Source organism: Penicillium odoratum (genome assembly GCF_028828045.1).
Source record: "Penicillium odoratum strain IBT 22623 chromosome Unknown utg000001l_segment0_segment0, whole genome shotgun sequence".
In the NCBI taxonomy this organism is placed as follows: Eukaryota; Fungi; Ascomycota; class Eurotiomycetes; order Eurotiales; family Aspergillaceae; genus Penicillium; species Penicillium odoratum.
Window position 1 is genome coordinate 3,703,720 of NW_026643143.1, and position 18,819 is coordinate 3,722,538.

An 18,819-nucleotide genomic window follows, 5' to 3' on the forward strand; every position below is an offset into this window, starting at 1 on the left:
GATGCGTTGGTCACTGAAATGGGGTAAATTGTGGACTAATTATGGGACTTAATATGCTATTTTGGTTTACCTTCGAGTCTCAAAATAGTTCAAATGTTCAGTTGTTATGAAACAGAGTTTAATGTGAGGGTCAAGCTTTTCATATATATCAGAGATCTTCCATTGATGTTATTGAAATGATTATGCGTTCCTGCTTAATTTTGGGATTAGATTCATTTCCTCCCCCTGGAGCTACTGGTGACTCTGCACTGTGATCACTAGCTCCTCAGGACAAGGGTAGTTCTCTTTCCAACGTGATTGTCATTGGCGTGGGTCACTGCAGGCGTTGAATTTGACTGCAAGTATGTTAAAGAGCAAATGTGATAATGCAACGCTAACAAGATATCCCCTTTAGTGACTGGTGGTTTCCTGCATCTTTTCTCCCGAAAGGAGAGAGCAAAGAGGAAAGCACAAAGCCAAGGCCAACCCCAGCTCCAACCCCAGGTCCAAGTACCACACAGAGCCAATCTTTATGGAGCAACAACCGGCCCCCGCTCCGCTCATCCTCGTCCATTATCATCTTTTGCTCCGGACTTACACCGGTCTGCCTATCCGCGATCCTCTTGCGACCAGCCCCCACTACCCACTTATGACCCATCCAAGTATCAACCCATTCGACACAATTCAATTCCATCGGACCTGCTTGCTTATCCATCGGGATATGGCCAATCTTCTCACTTAAGCGCCACCCATTATCACCAGAGAAACTCCATGTACCAACCTGGACCGGACATGTACTTTGCACCGAGAATGCCTGATTCGGTGGCGTCTGCAAGAGGACAATCTGCTATGCCTAATTCATCTCGACCAGCCGCGGGTGAACGAGTTCGATCAGAGCGCGAAAGAAGTCGGTCTGAACCTATGCCGCCTATGCCGGGTCAAAAGAACCGGAAGCCTGTACTTTCGCGGCTGATTACCAATTTCGGTTAAAAGTGTACCTCGAGATATTGACGACCATTATGATGGAAAGGCGTTAAAGGAGTGGTTTATCTTGCCAGAATCAGGATTTAGCTATTTCATTTAATTTCATTTAATTTAATCGATTTTTCTTGATTTTATATACATTATTTATGGGACGAATGACATTGTGATTCATATGTTCGTACGTACTCCGAACTGTAACTAGTTTGCTTCTCCACTTGATGACTTTGGGAGATCGAAACCGTGTATGTGCCACTTTCCAGTCTTTCTGCCCCATAACTTGGGAATAATTATTCTTCCAGCCTTTAGCTTGCGTAAGCTGAACGGGTCGATCAACCGATCAACCTTGTTTCTCCGAACCAATATTTCGTCCACACTTCTGCACTCTTCTTTTGCTTTGAGTCTTGAGTGACTGCGCACATCCCCACTTTGCGGGATCGGGAAAACCCCACTCTGGCAGCAGTGGCAGGGGTATACGCCATGGTGAAACATCATGCATTTTGTCAACTTCAAGAGGGGTCCACCCCCTCTTCTAATCCCTGCTGGTTCGAAATGGCTCTCATCCTACCACCCTTCCTTTGGCGTGACCCATCATCCGAAGTGATGGTCAGGCGGGATGTACCTTCCCTAGCGCTCATCGGCTCGCTTTGTTCCAAGAACCCTAGACAGTCGGTAGAGGATTGATGGCCAATCTGCGATCAGATGCATCCAGTAGGCTGATTTGCCTGACCACTTCTGGATGGCCGGGCATATTGCGCAGGCGCAGATCCCAGAACAAGCGCCATGCCAAGAAGACGGCGGACGACGCGCATCCATACTATATGCAACCCATGTCTTGACTCGCCATGCTCTCTGTCCACAAGCCTGCGCCGGAAAGCAAGCTATCAGACGAACCGGGGTGATGAAATTTGGGGGCGGGCACATGCACTCGCTCTACCCCTCTTGGGCCAAGCCTATATGCACCCGTACTGCAGCTGTTGAAGCATTTTCCACTTTACTACAGCCCTCGTTGGCCTCTCTCATCCACTCATTTCTCGCGATCGTGGTTAGCTCATTGCTACCTGAGCCGCTTCTGTGCTGCTAGATTCCGCATCTTCGTCGTCCCAAGTGGCGCCCAGGGAGCCACCGCCAGAGGGGTTGACCCGTTGTGCCGGGCTCCAATCCTGATTTCCTCAACGCTGGCTGGATGGATTTGTGCCCTCCAGCACCAACAGTTAGTTATCTGGAAGATCTTCTCTCTTCCGGGATAAGCCAACAAAACATGCTGGACTTTGTCAGTCTTTCATCGGAGACTCTTGTTCGCGATATAAAATCAACCTATGCGAGCGCATCGTCTGCCCGGCGATTTTCTATTCTCTGTCCTTTGTGACGGTTTCGAGTCTGTTGTTCTTTGAGCCTCGGTTCAACGGTCCCTGTGGGAGGAATCTGATCAACCCTGAAATGAGCATCGCTTTGGGGAGTGATCTGTCCTCCCACTAAAGAGAAAAGTCGTATCTTTTTTCTTCTGCAAGCAGCAGTGCTACTCTTGGAGCTCCTTTGATGGGTAAGCTGTCCCAAGTCATGGCGGGCTTCATGAAGAAGTTCAAAAAGAAGCGCAGGCTGTCAACGGAGCTACATGACCGCTGGGGTGATCCTGCGATCAGTTACCCCAACGAGGGGTCCTGGAACCAGTGGAATCAAGCGTCAGGATTTGTGGCCAATGCTTCCATAGAGACCCCTCATCACCTCAAGCCCGATGATTCAAGACGCTATGGTTCCCCCTCCGTTCCACCACAAAACGGATGGAACGATTTCCATCCCCATCTCCAAAACATCCCACCAGAGCCGATCCACGATCGCACGAACTTTCCCAGAGGATACTTCGATGCAACGATCCGGCGCCGCCCTGAGAAAATACAGAGGCCCCCAGTCCAGGGTCTGGGGATAGGCGATAGGCGACACGAATTACGAGATGAGCCCCAGGGCAGAGACAGCATGGATGATCTAGTCCAGGAATCCTGCGACGAAGAAGACGAAGAAGACGAAGAACGCGACACCTTGGGTGACCCTCGTGGGTTGAATTATCGTGGCTTCCCAACCGGAGACATACCCATCTCACGAAATGTGAGCCGCGAGGATTGCGGCTCTTATGATGTTGCCGCGAAATCTCCGGCGCTGTCAATTACATCTCGTATGCGTCGGACCAGTATCCAAAGTGCAACGACGCAAGCTTCGTCTGTTGCTGGTAGTTCCAGACGTACAAGCTATACTGCAACATCTTCTGTCTCTGCTCCTTCTCTACCACCTGATACTCCTCGAATTCCGTCGCACGTTATGCATTTACATGAAAAGCGACCGGTGACTCGTCCAAAGACTCGGGAACCCGAGCCAACTCCAAAGCCAACTCAACATGAGATGGTACCTTCGTATGATGAGCTCTATGGTTGATCTGATGGACTCTTTATTATTTTCTTCTATTTAGAATCGGGTTTTTACTTGGGCGGCGATTTTGATTCTTCTACCTCACTGGATGCACAAACTAGTGAATTAAATTTCTTTTCTCGGGCAGTCAATCTGCTTGTCCAAGAGTTCCACTTGATTGAATATCTGTAAGCGAGAATTGCGTTATTTCACTAGATATTCGGCATAAATTAGCATAACTCCAGTGCAACTCTTTAAATTGTATACCGTACTCTACTCTTGGCGTTTAGCATTTCTCAAATTCTCAAATTCTTGTTTTAGGGATAAATCATTGAACAAGTCCAGATTTCCCTAAGATGAGGGGTTGAAGTCCGTGCATTATGCAGGATGCAGCTCCGTGTCACAGTCACAGTCACAACCGCCCGTTCGCCAATCACTCATCGAACTTCATCACACTCATCACGCCCCAAAGTGATCCACTCAAGTCAGGCTAACTGGTCGATCCCGCTCCAGCAGCCAACCGATGGTCTGCAACCAATCTCATAAGTGGTCCTGTCCAGCCTCTCTGCGATGAGCTCTAAGCGCCGAGTTGTCGTCCTGCGAGGGATGTGCTTGATTCGACAGGCACTAAGTCAATTCACACTGCATAAGGAATCACTCTCTTGCCAGCCTTGAGACTGGAGAACTGTTACTCCACTCAATCGTTCCACCCCGACTCCGAGAGCTCTCGGACACTGAAAAAAGAAGGTTTTCCTCCCGAATACCATCTTCTGTGCTTTCTCTGTCAGCTTTTCCATGAAACCGTGATCGCCACCCTTGGGCGCTTGTTCTCATTCTTTTGGCGGAGGAACAAGCTCTACGGCTTTGTTGTTTCTTATCCACGGACGACCATGCTTGGACTCTGGCAGTCCAGGATGTCGGCGTTGGCCTTTGCGGTCTCGCTGAGTTGTCTCATTCCCGCTGTTCTGGGCTTGAGAGTCACATCTGGCTCCTCATGTACGGACAGCTGTAATAAATGGGGGTCGGCGACAAACACGACCGTGGACGAGATCTCGTGCGTGGACGCTGCGTACAACAGCACAGCGAAGGGCAAGGACTTCAAAGAATGCATTTCCTGCGAATTAGAAAGTACCTTTGAGGATGATACGACCGGAGAAACTGATGTGAACTGGGGTCTTTGTATGTTTCTCCATGGACTGGGTATAGCAGCGCTAACGGGGAACAGACAACTTGCGGTTTGCAGTCTCGACCTGTGTTTTCGGATACCCCGAGAGTATCTCCAATGTCTCTTCCCCATGTCCAGTAGCATGCGGGACTGTCCAAGATGCCGTGGAGTTTGAGATTAACGACCCAACTGTCGATAACTTGGGTGCATGGTGTGATACAGCGTCCTTCGCAGACAATGTGATCAACACGTGCGAGTTCTGCTACAATCTCACAACCAACCAACTCTACCTGGCAAACTGTATGTTTTCCCTGTCAGCGATGAATGATACCCGTACTAACCGATGCAGTCCTCGAATCCATCCGATACAACTGCCACTTCCCAACAACCAGCGGCGATGAATTCGACATCTCCCCAACGAGAATCTTTGTAGAATCTCTCCTCCCTTCAAGCCTATCCCTCACAACTCCCGGCTCGAGCTCCTCTCACGTAAACCTGGGCCTGGTGATCGCGCTCCCCGTACTAGCCTTCATCATCATCTGTCTCGGTATCGGAACATGCTGCTACTTCTACATCCGTTACCGTAGAAAGCGCACCCGCCAGAGCAGGTACCAGGATCACCTATATGCTCGCTGGAACGATACCACCATCACCACACCCAAGCAGGGAGAGTGGCACCAGCAGCAAGCGTATTCTGACTACCAGTTGTTTGCTCAGACACACGCTGCCGGGTACGGACAACATAATGGCTTCAATGAGCAGTATGGCCAGGCTCATGAGATGTATGGTATTCATACCAACAAGCAGGATATTCAGCAGCAGGCCACTGAGATAACTCCTGCTCAGGGTGATCAGGCTCCTCATGCTTTTGGCACGGACCAGAAGCATGCTCTGTGAGTCTGATGTAGCACGATGTTGAAGAGAGGACGTAAGACAGCAAAAGAGGCCTGAGAGATCCTAGGCGAACCACGGTATATAATGATCGGCTTCTTGGGTTACCTTAACCCTTCATTCATGGCGTTTGGTTTGTGTTTCTGATCTGATTTTCGCAATGAATATATCCCCTGTATCTTGGATGATAGCTGGCCCGAAGACATTCCTTGAACCTTGCACCTGAAGTAGCGAAGTGAGAAGTTAAAGAAATGGAAAGAGTCATGAGAATACAACAGAAGTGGAAGCCGAAGTGAACATAATCTTGGCTGGAACAAGCCCAATGTATAGAGGAACGAACATGAAAATCCGAATTTTGACGAATAAAAGCAGGTACAAAGGGGAAAAGAGCAAGGAGCAAAGAGCAGAGCGAAAGAGCAATGTATTTATATCATTTCCTCCAGGGCGCCCCCAGGTAAATATGGTCATTCTTAAAATAAACACAAAACCTTCTTACCACCGATCAGCCCTCGTATCTGCGCACCTTAGCCTGCCGTCCCGCCACAAACTCTCTAGGATTGGTTGGCCGATGCGTTTCAGCACGCACCGCCAAGAGGTCGAAGGGCTCAGGGTCCAATGGGGGTAATTTGAGGCTATTTTTGGGATCTGTTCATCCTTTGGGCTGCTTAGCGAAATAAGTATAGAATTTTGGGTGAAGCAATTCCTCGCGATGGGATCTATAAATAGGGTGACCTGAGAGGTAAGGTGGGGGAGTACGGAATATAAGAGACGTGGTAGATTCAATTCTCTTTAACATTAATTGTTGATTCCATTAGGTTGTTCTTCGTAATACATCAAAGAATAGATGTAGGTAGTAAATATTGTAAATGTTGTATAGAGATGGTTATATGCCATTCATAGTTCCTAGACCCACCAAAAGCTTCCTTAAACCTCTCCGAACTCCAATACCTAAACTTCCACAACCTCCCCCTCCTTAACCATGTCGACCCTCAACCAAGAGCAAATAAAAGTCCTTGAACAATCCCGTCAACGACTAGTCCAATTAACCCGCTCCCTGGGTTCCCTAATCGCAAGCCTAAACCAAAGCGACCCTCTCCCGCAATGGTACGCAGGCCAGAACCAGCCACAAAAAACCACCACTAACAGACTCACCTCCCAGGTCCTCCCTCCAATCTCAAGCAAGCATCATCTCCAATAACCTCATCAGCGTCTCAGAGCACCTCTCCGACCACCGCGACCTCCTCTCAACCCTAGTAGCCTACCCAGGCCCAGAATACCCCGGCCGCACGCAATCAAACACCCTCGAACAACTCCTCCGAACAAAACTCGACCCCCGCGTCGAAGACTGGGTCGCGCGCGGCCGGGTCGCCGGTACAGATCCCGCAGCTCCTGGATTCTCAGAGGGAAAGCCACTTACCGAGAAGGAACTTGGTGAGCTCTGGGAATGGGCGCCGTTTGAGGCGAATCAGGAAGCGCGGCGGAGGAACTGGGGAGGAAATTTCACGCTCGAGGAGCGAGATGCCCCTGGGGGTGTTCAGGCTGTTGTTACGGGGTTGAAGAGGACTTTGGAGGATGATGAGGGGGATTCAGAAGAGGAGGATGAGGATGAGAGTGAGGGGGAAGATGAGATTGTTGGGGTTCATCGGAAGTCTGGGGGTGGGCCGGGGTTAGAGTTTGATATTGCGGTTCATCATGCGCATGCTGCTGTGCCTGTTGTTCCTTTGGGGGATATCTTGAGGTATATGACTACTGGGCGGATGCCGTAGATCGCTACGGGAATGCGTACAGTATCTAGGATGGAAGATTGAAGAATATTGGTTCTAGGATTTGAGTTTATGACTTCATGAATCCGAAATTGTATAATTAAACGAGTTACAACGAATTTAGCCAATTGACGCGCAGCATACGATTATGCAAGACCTAGCCTCGTCGTCGGGTTGTGGGTGACTTCGAGTTCGGCTTGGGCACTGCGGTGCTGTGGCCTGAGATGGGCTTCTCTGCGGACTTGCGTGATGCCTTTTGCTTGGGCGCTGGGCTGTCCCAGTAGTAGACCATCTGGGCAGCGAGGATCACGTTGAGAGCGAAGCCCGAGATGAATCCGTAGAGAATCAACTTGTCGTCGACTTCTTGAAGAGTGGTGAAGATGCGGGATAGGGAACCGACGAGATAATTGAAGATCTTAAAAGAAATAAAAGTCAGTCTTGAACGAAAAAAAGATATACTTAGGGTGACATACCGCGAACGCGCTCAGCTGTCCAGTTCCACCCTCACGCCAGATAGTATAAATCTGAGGCGCCTTACTGGCGACACTTAAAGCACCCGCACCAGCCTGCAGGTACGACATAGTCTGCGCATCAACAATAGTCTGATCGAAAAGCAGCGCGTAAACACTAGCCGCGACAACAGCGACAAAGGCAGCGGCAGCGGCCGATCGGCCGGCGAAAGTCAGGACCAGGACACCAACAGCGACATCCTGAATGGCGATGAGAGCCGACTCGCCGTATGTGGTGAAGGGGAACTGGTTACGCACACCGTAGGAGAGGGTGATGAGTAGACTGGCGGTTTCTAGGGCGTACGAGACAAAGGAGACACCGGCGGAGGAGCGCGAGTTAATAAGCTTCAGGATCTGGGGAAGCTTGACCACAGCGCTGGCACCGACGATTGCCAGACCGAGTGCCTTGGAAATGGCGAGGGATGTGCAGGCCGGGTTGTTGAAGAGATCGAGATCGAGGAGAAGTGTGCGGTGGCACTCTGCGCCGATCAGCGAGATGATAGCATCGTGGATGGGTTCAGGGACCAGTGCGATAATCGGGCGGAGGTGTTCCAGGAGAGGTTCCAATTTGGTCTGGAGGCTAGAGGCATCCATGATGTGGAATTTTGGAAGCTAGAGGATAAGTGTAAAAGGTTGAAAGTCTTTCATTCAATGTTGACATTCTACGGATACAAAATGACATAATCAAAGTACAAAAGCCGTCAACAAAGGACTTATGCACAACGCATGTATATGAGGAATAGATCACAAGTCAAAATAATTGAATTCAATATTTGCACATAATAGTAGATCCTCATGACGAACCTTGGAATCTCTCATTCAAGAGTTATACATGAAACTTGAGATTTCAGCTGCGGGGACACCCTGGTCTTATATGTAGGGTCTGTGACCTTGAAAGATCATAACATTCTAGAGATCATCGTGTAGACTGTATATGACATTTTCAAACCACAGTAACCCGCATATGTTGATTGAACTTGAAACGGAAAAGTATTCCGTACGATCTATTGAAGACGAACAACTCAAATTGCGGGTTTGGTCCGTGCCGCCGCCGGGGAAAGTTCACATCGTTCCACTTTTCGCTCCTTCGTCTCTCAAGGATCCCAGACGCGCCATGATCCTATTACGGTCCGCCCTGAGGCCCGGGCCGCCTCAAGAGGCGCTATATTCGCGATGTTTGGTTCAATCGCGACCCTGTGCCCCTTCAACAGTTCGATTCCTATCGTCCTCACGGCGAACCGGCATCATAGCGAACCAATCCTCCTCGCCCCTCCACAAGACCTACTTCTCCCCTAATCGACTTTATGACAGCTCGAATACCACAAGCGGTCTCCTTTCGTCATTGGCTTCCTCCAATGCTAATTCCCAGTCCAATTCCTCCAACTCGCAGCCTCCGAATGCTCCGGCAACTCCGAATAGCTCGTCCGAGACAACCTCCGACTCAATTGCGCCCGAATCTGCTCCAAGTGAACTACCACATCGACGGAGGAAAAGATTGAAGGAGGAGTCGAATAATGAGCAACCGGAGCAGGCCATTCCACTTGATGCATCAACACAACTGTCGAACTTCTCATCCGCTCTCCCCACCACCTCCATTCGCCGCAAATTGGCTGCATACCTTGCTCTGACGAAACCTCGACTCTCCTTCCTGATCCTTCTTACCACTACATCTGCATACGGAATGTACCCCATCTCGTCGCTCCTTACCCTCGACCCGGCCATGACCCCACTCCCGACTCTCTCCACCTCAACCTTGACCTTCATTTACTTGACCGCGGGTACATTCCTCTCATGCTGCAGTGCCAACACACTCAACATGATGTTTGAACCAAAGTATGATGCATTGATGTCGCGGACACGGAATCGCCCTCTCGTCCGCGGGCTGGTCTCGCCCCGTGGTGCTCTTCTATTTGCTATCGGAACTGCGGTCACCGGCCTGGGGCTCTTGTACATTGGAACCAACCCCACAACAACAGCCTTGTCCGCAGCAAATATCGCCTTGTATGCCTTCGTTTACACGCCGTTGAAACGAATCCATGTGATCAACACCTGGGTCGGCGCCGTGGTCGGTGGTATCCCGCCTCTAATGGGCTGGATTGCGGCGGCAGGTCAGACAGCTACCACGGGCCATGACACCTGGCGCGACATGCTGTTTAGCGAAAACAGCATCGGTGGTTGGTTGCTCGGTGGTACCCTATTTGCCTGGCAGTTCCCTCACTTCAATGCCCTTTCGCATTTGATTCGGGACGAATACAAGGGTGCTGGATACAGAATGCTTGCTTGGGTGAACCCGGCCATGAATACCCGTGTTGCATTGCGGTATTCTGTGCTAATGTTCCCAATCTCCATTGGTCTCTGGTATATCGGTGTTGTTGGCCATGGCTTCCTAGTTGGAAGCACCGTTGCCAATGGCTGGCTGGTTCACAAAGCCTATTACTTCTGGAAATACCAAGGTGCCCAGGGCACCGCTCGGGGTCTCTTCTGGGCTAGTATCTGGCAGTTGCCCATTCTACTCGTTGGTGGACTAGTCACCAAGAAGGGCCTGTGGGATGGTGTCTGGCGCAATATCTTCGGCGAGCCCGAGGAGGAGGATGAGGAATATCTGTATTATGAAGATGACGACGAAGCTCTCGAAACTGACTCTCAGTCACGAGCCTCCGTTTCAACGGCAAAACAGGCCAGCGTTTTGTCTACTGTATAAGACTTCACCAGTGTTGGGGTATACATTGCTGGGAAAGAGGTATAGACATACCTTCCACGGGCCCTTTTTGTTTTTCTGGATTGTCTGATTCAACTTTATACAGCGGTTGGGAGTGGCGTTCTCTGTTTCCATTTTCCATTTCCATTTTCTTGTATAACATGTCCATATGGAGCAATCAAATTATCTCCTCAATCTATCAAGATTTCAAACTCAAATCTAGACACTGCCGTGTCAAATAGTAGTTGTTTTAAAAGCTTAGGAAAACATCGAATGATCAGCAATAATGAAAGCGAAAAGACGCTTCCAATTGGCAGAGAAACTGCTCCAAAGTTCTAACTATGGTAGAAACGATAATTGAAGAGGATTAAGCGTACATATTCTACCTGGGTATTTTTGATTTCCACAAATGTGTTGATAAGAGAGTGACCGGGTATCTAGATATATGGTACACGTATAGTACAAAGCTGCCAGCATACGACAAATGCAACCAAATGCACACAATAATACATAATATCAACAGCAACTACTTCCGTAACTGCAAGTGATATGTCTCCAACGCCTGAGCCGTCATAGGACTAGGCGCACGAACCATAGCATCATCACCACCCTTACCCGTCTTCGGGAACGCAATAACATCCCGCACAGACTCCTTACCCAGCATGACAGCGACAAGGCGATCGAATCCCAGCGCCAGACCCGCATGGGGTGGACAGCCCGCACGAAGAGCATCAAGGAGATGCGAGAAGTCTCCGAGTCGCTCAGCGGGCATCTGCAGGATATCACGGAAGATGAATTCCTGCACGGCGGCGTCGTGGATACGGCGACTGCCACCGCCTAGCTCGACGCCGTTGACGACAAGATCGTAGTGGTCTGCGATCGCCTTTGCTGGGTCTGTTAGGAGGAGATCGACGTCGGCGGCGGTCTTGGGTGCGGTGAAGGGATGGTGTGTGGCTGACAGGCCGGATGCGCCACCTTGGCCGGGCTCGGTGTCGGAAGAGGGCGAGAAGAGGGGGAAGTCGACTACCCACATGAAGTCAAAGCCGGTGGGAGCGGGCTTGAAGCCTGTTGAGACGGCGGAGGCATGTATGGCGCGGCGGAGGTCACCGATTGGTGTGGAGCCACCGGAGAAGGGGGCGCGAGGACGGGCTTGGAGGATGATTAGGTCGCCGTGATCGGGATCTAGCAGTTCTTCGACTAGCTCGGCGGCTTGGAAGCCGAACGGTTGTAAGCCGCAGAGTGGCTGTTTGCCGTTGTAGACGAAGACACCTGGGCCACCGTCTGGGTTGTTGTTGAATGGAGCACCAGCTGGGGAATCGAGGAACTGGCTGATGAAGCGATGTGTTTCGGCGGGATCGTTTTCGTTGCCCTCAAGCTTGAAGGCCTCGACGATGGGATCATTCAAGTCTGAGATCTTGCCAACTAGGTCGACGGGTAGTAGATGGTCCAGCTTAATGATTTCCATGCCATATCTGGTGTCAGGCTTATCAGATCCATAGCGAGCCATGGCTTCTTGGTATGGAACCCTGCGGAAAGGACCCTTTGGGGCAGGGTCTTTCATCAGAGTGGACCAGAGGCGACGGATAACACCTTCAACTGTGCGCATAACATCCTCGCCCTTGGCGAAAGACATCTCAAGATCAAGCTATACAAAGTCAGTAGTTTCTAGTAATGGTTGATTGTCAACATACCTGCGTGAATTCAGGCTGACGATCTGCCCGAAGATCCTCATCCCGGAAACAACGCGCAAACTGGAAGTATCGTGGCAACCCACTAGCCATCAGAATCTGTTTATACTGCTGGGGACTTTGCGGCAAGGCATAGGCCAGTCCGGGTCGGCGCGTGGGCACCAAGAACTCACGCGCTCCCTCCGGCGTCGACTTAAACAACAATGGAGTCTCAATCTCCGTAAAGGGCGGTTGACAGCTCTCCTCCAGCTCCTGCTTACAGATATTGTGCACCTGAGCCCGGAATCTCAACGCCTCACGTAGCTTCGCATCCGAACGGAGCTGTAGATACCGGTGCTCGGGCGAGAACACTGTCTCCGGCGTCATGATAATCTCCTTGGGGAAATCATTGAGAAGATGAATCTCTTCCAGTGCAAGCTCCCATGTATCCTCAGCAGGTTTATCTCCTTCGGTGGGCTTTGCCTTCTTCTTCTGCACAGTTCCGCGCACTGCGACGGGGCTGTGGGCATTGAGCGATTTAAGCTGCTCAAAGGCCTCGTTCTTGGCAAATGCAACAATCTGCAAGCTGTGTTTCATCGTTGGGTCCGTCAAACGGACGAACGAGAGCTTCTTCGAGAGATCTGCTCTATGGCCTAGGTATCCATGCAGGACGACTTCGGTGTTGGGCTCGGCCTGCGAGAGGAAGGACTCGAAGTCATGGGTGGCTGGGGGGAAATCCACTACAAAACAGAACAGTATATAAGCAATTGATATTCATCAAATGGAAATATGAATCTATAACCAACCCGCTTTCTTATAAGCCTCCAGGAAGCTAGGCAGCTCTCGGAATTGCTCTCGGAGACAAGCCGGGCGATGGAACCGCCGCGAGGCAACAGATGGCACCCATGACTTTGAGGAGACACGAAGCAAAGGGGAAATATATAAGCTTGAGCGAAGCTGCATTGACAGCTGGACAACCCTCATGATGTATGGAACAAACAAGTAAAACGATTTGTCTGATGATTGGAAACGGCAGAAAAAGAACGTGGATGCCGCCCGCCCAAAATAGCCTAGCGTGGGTGAATATAACTGCGGGTCCAACATCGCACTTTTTTTTCTTCTTTCTTCATCCTTCCAAGTTTAATACTCGTGAGTCTACCTGCTTTTCCGTTTGGATTGAATTTTTGAAACTGACTTCATTTCAAGAATGATGAAAGCCTAGTGTGTTCTATATGATATATCTCAACTCCCTGAGGCTTGTGGCTCTCCCTCTTTTGAGGGCTTAAGGGCTGCAAGACTCGGGAGAAGGGAGTTTGAAATCTGCGTTCGGCACACCACCTTGTTAAAACAACGGACGCGATGAAGGCATCTCTGATCCTTTTCAACTTGAAGGTGTTTATCTACTGGCAAGATGCCGTAGATCGGATATAATGCAGTGCATGGAAGAGAGATTGGGTCATGGAAAGGTTGTTTCTAGTGTTGAAGGTTCCTCTTGCTTTGCAGGTCGGGAACTGAACATCCGTGGACTCCTTTATGACAATTTACTCGGTCTCTGGACTTCTGGCACATGCGACCAAATAGATAATAATAATAACATAATATATTCACATCTCAAATCCATTCTAGCCATAATATGTTTAACCTTTGTATCAAAACTCCACAGAAAGCTTTTGCCTTAACCGAAAATCATCTTCTCCAACACATCTTTCTCGCCGCTGTTCTCCACGAGACTCTTGAACACTCCGTTCTCAATGTCCATCAGATCTCGAGGCGAAGCAAACTCAACTGCTTTACCCGCATCCAGTACGAGAATACGATCAAAGTCTGCAATTGTGCTTAGACGATGCGCAATGACGAGCAGAGTAGTCGCATTACGGCCAAACTCAGCTCGAATAGATTGCTGGATCTGTGCGTCCGTCTCCATGTCCACAGCCGAGGTTGCCTCGTCCAGAACCATGATCTTAGGACGGGCCACAATGGCACGGGCAAGACAAAGGAGCTGTCGCTGACCCTGTGAGAGGTTGAGACCGCCCTCCGAGATAGTCGCTGATAACGACGAGAAGATGTTCGAATTGCTTGCTTGGACCGTGGCGGTATCGGGTGTAGTTGCCCCAGTGCTGCCTGACTGATGCGGTGCAGTTCGGGAGGTGAGAGTAGCTTCGTCGTCGGATGAGGAGACGAGATGCACGCGAGCCAAGGCGTCGTTCAGTTCGGTATCGCTATACTCGTCGAATGGGTCCAAGTTGCTTCGCACGGTGCCTGAGAAAAGGACCGGGTCTTGAGGAATGATAGCAAGCCGACTGCGGAGATCGTGAAGCTTGATCTTCGCCACGTCCAGACCATCGATGAAAATATTACCCTGGCGCGCTTCGAGGAAGCGGAAGAGTGCCAATGTGAGAGATGATTTACCGGCACCTGTACGGCCAACCACACCTACTCGCTGGTTTTTCTCGACAGTGAAACTGAGCCCGTTGAGTACAGGTGGGAGATCTGGAGCATATCCCACAACCAGGTCATTGACCTCCAAGCGACCCTCAGTAGGCCAAGCAGCAGGTGCATCCACACCACCTTGGTTCTCAAGCTCGATGTTGGAATATTCAATGACTCGCTCGGTAGCGTTCATGTTAAGTTCGATGTTAGAGTATTGTCGTAGCGCAAGTGTGATTGCTTGGTTACATTGCAAGGCAAAACTCAACGCAAATCCTGCCATCGATGCCGAAATGCCAGGAAGAGAGATAACCAGTGCTGCAGTGAGGGTCGAGAAGATTGCACCAACAATATTCATGCGAATTCCCAGCCAGCGATTGAACAGCCATACCGCCCACCAGGACTGAGCATGGGCATTGATCTTGCCGTACATGATATCGATAAAAGCACCAGCCTTGCTGAATGCTCGAATGGTCACTAATCCAGCCAAGCTAGATCCAAACTGCTCCAAGACAGGACTCTTAGCTGTACTTTCCAGACGCTTGGCTTCACGGGCGCCGGCAAGGTAAGTCATAGACAGCTTCAGGGAAATGATAAGAAGAGCAGACGCAAGTACAAGTACAAGCGGGGAGACAAGGATGCCAGCAACCATGATTCCACAAACATCTAATGTCTCACCCAGCAAGAAGCCCATCTCGTACCCCAACCGTGAGTCAATCACGTGGAAATCTCCCGTAAACCGGTTGAGAATTCGACCCAATGGGACGGTATCTAGCCAGCGGAGCGGAGCACGTAAGACGGCGAATAACAGGGAATCGAAAAGGTTTCTTGACGCGCGGATGCTTGCAGACAGAATGCAATAAAATCGAATAGTTCCGATGATGCATGTCACAACGGAGATTCCGATGTATACTCCGAGGTACATGGTGAGATGGTTATCATCCTGAGTCGCAGTAACCATATTCGTTTGCATCATAGAGTATTGTAGCAATGCTTGAGTCGATTCGGGATTGACGTGTGCGTGCGCGTTGGAGGATCTGGTGGTCCAAACACTGATCCACCAAGACTAGTATGTGTTAGCCAAAGGAACGGCACTGGAGATATTTGAATTTAACTTACCCGTCCGACCGTCAGAATGGCATAGGAAAGGTAAACTGAGATTATAACAGCCCAGGTGAAAGCACGACCACCCATCCCAAAGTAAGTCTTATAAATAGTGAGTCGAACGGATCCTTTTTCTTTTCCCTCTTCTTCAACAAACTTCTTTGGAGTATCCTTGGCCGGTGCAGCAGTATCCCCATTAGCGGCATTGCTTTGGCGTCTCCGCGAAGTGCTCGAAATAACTTTCTGAAGCGTTCCTCCGTCCACATCATTGGCGTCCTTTTGATCATCGACAGGCTTCTGATCCGATTCCTCTGCGGCCTGCTCTTCACGAAGAATGTCCTCTAGGAGATTAGATTCTCGGAGATCATCAATCGTGCCCGCGTACTTCACACGGCCATTTTCCAAGAGCACAGAGTAATCTGTCAGAGGCAAACAAAGAGCGACATGGTGGGTGACCAGAACACGGGTGCGCCCTTGACCAAGCTCACCCGTAAGAGCGTGTTCGTAAACATGACGTCCAGTGTGTGCATCCAAGGCACTGAAGATATCGTCCATGATAAGAATTCCTGCTCGGGAATACAATGCACGAGCAAATGACACACGCCAGCGTTGACCACCGCTCAGATTGACGCCATTCGCACCAATGTCTGTCAGTTCGCCATCGGGGAGCATTTCCAAGTCCTTTTCCAGCGCACACGCAAAGAGGACTTTCTGGTAGCGGGATTCATTGTATGGCAATCCAAAGAGGATATTCGCTTTGATGGTTGCATTCTCAATCCATGGGATCTGAGCAACGTATGCAATTGCGTCGTCGATATTCCAGTTCGCAGTTGTGGCCAGGTGATCGAACCGAGTCTCGAGTGTAGGTGGAACAGGTATTTTCACAGTACCTCCCAGGACGTCACATTCACCGAGGATAGAAGCAAGAAGGAGACTCTTTCCAGATCCAGTTCGACCGGAAATCACACTCAAACCCTTCTTCGGCAGGTTGAAGTTCAGATCGCGCAGAAGGAAGCGCTCTTCCTCATCTTCTTCCTCTCCGGGGTGGTGTTCTGCAGGCCATGCTACTGAAGCATTTTCAAAGGAGATGCTCTCACCAGGGACAGTATTGACGACCTTCTCCGAGGCAGCCATGTACTCGTCAATCCGGTCAGCACTGACCACGGCTTCCAGCAGGTTGGTAATGATTTCGGGTAGAATGGCGAGTGCCATCTCCAGAGAACCGAAGACTGCCATGGCTGTGAAAGCAACCGAGGCGGATAGCCCGCCATTGATAATGGCATAAACCGTCAAGGATACTGACGAAAAAGCGATAGGGCCCAGAATCCAAATAGCCATGAGGAAAACATCATAGAAGAAGGAAGTCCAGAGTGCCCCTAGCTCGTTCTCTCGAACCAATGCGATCTTCTTCTGCCACTGACCCTCTAGAGCGGAGAATTTCACCTGACGAATTCCCTGAAGAACTTCCGTCACAATGGCCATTTTCTGATCCCGGTGTTTCATCAGTTTGTCTTGCGCACTGGTGTATCGCTTGGTCACGCCAATATTCATCGGCGCAATCAAGATGCAAACTGAGAGACCAGCTAACGCACTTTGCCATCCTAGGACCTTGACTAGGAAGCTGCACCCGATGATAATCTTCAAGATAGCACTTGGAATCAGGTAGAGGAATGAGGTCACGTCGGAAATGCGACGAGCATCCACAGCGGCAAGATTGACGATGCTTTGGCGACTCTTCTTCATGCCCTCTTCATCATCATCGTCTTCCTCTTTCTGCTCTTCGGCAGGTAAGGCTTTAGAAGGTTGAGAGTCGTCCTTTTCCGCAGACTTTTTTGTGTGTTTGGCATCCTTTCGACGCATCGATTTCGCGAACACAAGAGCTGTAAGTTCTGCGTAGATAGGAATCGCAAGCTTAGACCAAACACACCAGAAGAGCCATGCCTCAAGGAAGGAAGATACGAGCATGAAGCCTCCCAATGCCAGAACCCATATCCATGATCGTTCAGGGGTCCAACCCACACTCCCCCGACCCTCAAGGGAGCCGAGAACATTGTACAATGCGATTTGGGGGCCAAATGCCAAGAACGCCAACATCACTGTCAAGCAAAGCTGGAGGAGGAGAGTGGGCCAGTGCGTCAAGAGCAGCCCCTTCCAAAGCTTTCCATTTCCTTTGGCTCGTTCAAATTTGCCGCGAAGACGATCTGCACGCTTGTCGGCTCGGAGCTTCGGGAGGTCGGTCAAATTCAGATTCTTATTGTTGACTGTGAAGCTTAGCAGGTCACTAGCCCACACGAAGGTATAGCGACCCAAAGTTGAAACAGTCAGCTCTTTATCCACGACTTGACCCTCGAAATAGATATTGGGGCGTCGTGGTAGAAGGATACAAAATAGTGCGCGAAGGAGAGCGCTGCCGATGTTGGCACCGACCAGGGCGACCCAAGTTCGATTTTGGAGAAGGCCATCTTGAGAAATGTATGCCTGTCTGAGTTCAAAGCCTGCTGCTGCGATAGATATGAGACTTCCCGCAAAGGCGTATTGACCCAGTCGGAATCGAGCGGTTGGGCGCGGCTCAGTGAAGAAAGCAATTCCTTGTAGTGAAAGCAAGACCTGTGGAGACAGCGTGTTAATTTAGGAGGTTCGTTCTCATTCGAATGTTTTGCTCAAGCGCGGGTATTAAGTTTGATTGGTCCATGTTTGTACGTACCCAGATTGCGAATTGTAGCCAGTTCACCAGCGGCTCATTCAGATTGCTGTTTGTAGTTGAGAGAATCGACAGAGCCAGAGAAACCGACAATCCACTGATTGAGAATGATGCGATTGCTGCACGTTGCCATTTATCTGAAAAGGCTCGGAGGGATTCCTCGGTAGCCTCACCGTCCTCGTCGCGATAAGCGGTGATTGCTAGACTGGCTTCATCATATTGGGGTCGAAGAATGCGATCGGCGATACTCTTGATGAATTTGATACTATCAAGACCGACTAATCCCAGGGCGACGGAGCCCGTCACAATGGAGGTGTTAAGGGACATGCCTCATTACCGTTGAGCAAAGTAGAAGGAAAGAAGGAAACGAATCAAAAATCCCATGGGGATGCTGTGCTTATCTTAACTACCAAATAGTCATAGCGTATTCGCCATTCGCTGCTAAGGTCGCATCCACGCAATCGAGCGGGGATTAGCCGATGCTTATGCTCTTAATGAGCAATGGTGAGTCAATCACCATGTTTGGTCCCGGCA

At 50.1% G+C, this 18,819-nt stretch overlaps 7 protein-coding genes across 7 annotated transcripts; 4 read left to right on the top strand and 3 right to left on the bottom strand.

The window, feature by feature from the left end:
- Positions 1-2,499: 2,499 nt before the first annotated feature.
- On the top strand, positions 2,500-3,387 carry N7520_001408 (uncharacterized protein; the record flags this gene model as incomplete). The annotated part of the gene is made up of 1 exon (XM_057135343.1): positions 2,500-3,387. One exon carries the CDS (start codon positions 2,500-2,502, stop codon positions 3,385-3,387), a length of 888 nt encoding a protein of 295 aa, XP_057001279.1.
- Positions 3,388-4,250: 863 nt separating this feature from the next.
- N7520_001409 (uncharacterized protein) lies at positions 4,251-5,422 on the top strand (the record flags this gene model as incomplete). The annotated part of the gene is made up of 3 exons (XM_057135344.1): positions 4,251-4,539; positions 4,586-4,825; positions 4,875-5,422. 3 exons carry the CDS (start codon positions 4,251-4,253, stop codon positions 5,420-5,422), a joined length of 1,077 nt encoding a protein of 358 aa, XP_057001280.1.
- Positions 5,423-6,395: 973 nt separating this feature from the next.
- Positions 6,396-7,182, top strand: med8 (RNA polymerase II mediator complex subunit MED8; the record flags this gene model as incomplete). The annotated part of the gene is made up of 2 exons (XM_057135345.1): positions 6,396-6,520; positions 6,576-7,182. 2 exons carry the CDS (start codon positions 6,396-6,398, stop codon positions 7,180-7,182), a joined length of 732 nt encoding a protein of 243 aa, XP_057001281.1.
- Positions 7,183-7,336: 154 nt separating this feature from the next.
- On the bottom strand, positions 7,337-8,282 carry N7520_001411 (putative monosaccharide-P-dolichol utilization protein; the record flags this gene model as incomplete). The annotated part of the gene is made up of 2 exons (XM_057135346.1): positions 7,337-7,594; positions 7,653-8,282. The coding sequence occupies 2 exons, from the start codon at positions 8,280-8,282 to the stop codon at positions 7,337-7,339; spliced, it is 888 nt and encodes a 295-aa protein (XP_057001282.1).
- Positions 8,283-8,802: 520 nt separating this feature from the next.
- cox10 (protoheme IX farnesyltransferase) lies at positions 8,803-10,389 on the top strand (the record flags this gene model as incomplete). Its single annotated transcript, XM_057135347.1, has 1 exon — positions 8,803-10,389. The coding sequence occupies one exon, from the start codon at positions 8,803-8,805 to the stop codon at positions 10,387-10,389; it is 1,587 nt and encodes a 528-aa protein (XP_057001283.1).
- Positions 10,390-10,912: 523 nt separating this feature from the next.
- Positions 10,913-13,037, bottom strand: N7520_001413 (aspartate--tRNA ligase MSD1; the record flags this gene model as incomplete). The annotated part of the gene is made up of 3 exons (XM_057135348.1): positions 10,913-12,031; positions 12,078-12,793; positions 12,860-13,037. 3 exons carry the CDS (start codon positions 13,035-13,037, stop codon positions 10,913-10,915), a joined length of 2,013 nt encoding a protein of 670 aa, XP_057001284.1.
- A 691-nt stretch (positions 13,038-13,728) lies between these two features.
- On the bottom strand, positions 13,729-18,612 carry N7520_001414 (putative ABC bile acid transporter; the record flags this gene model as incomplete). The annotated part of the gene is made up of 3 exons (XM_057135349.1): positions 13,729-15,546; positions 15,600-18,191; positions 18,289-18,612. The coding sequence occupies 3 exons, from the start codon at positions 18,610-18,612 to the stop codon at positions 13,729-13,731; spliced, it is 4,734 nt and encodes a 1,577-aa protein (XP_057001285.1).
- Positions 18,613-18,819: the final 207 nt, after the last annotated feature.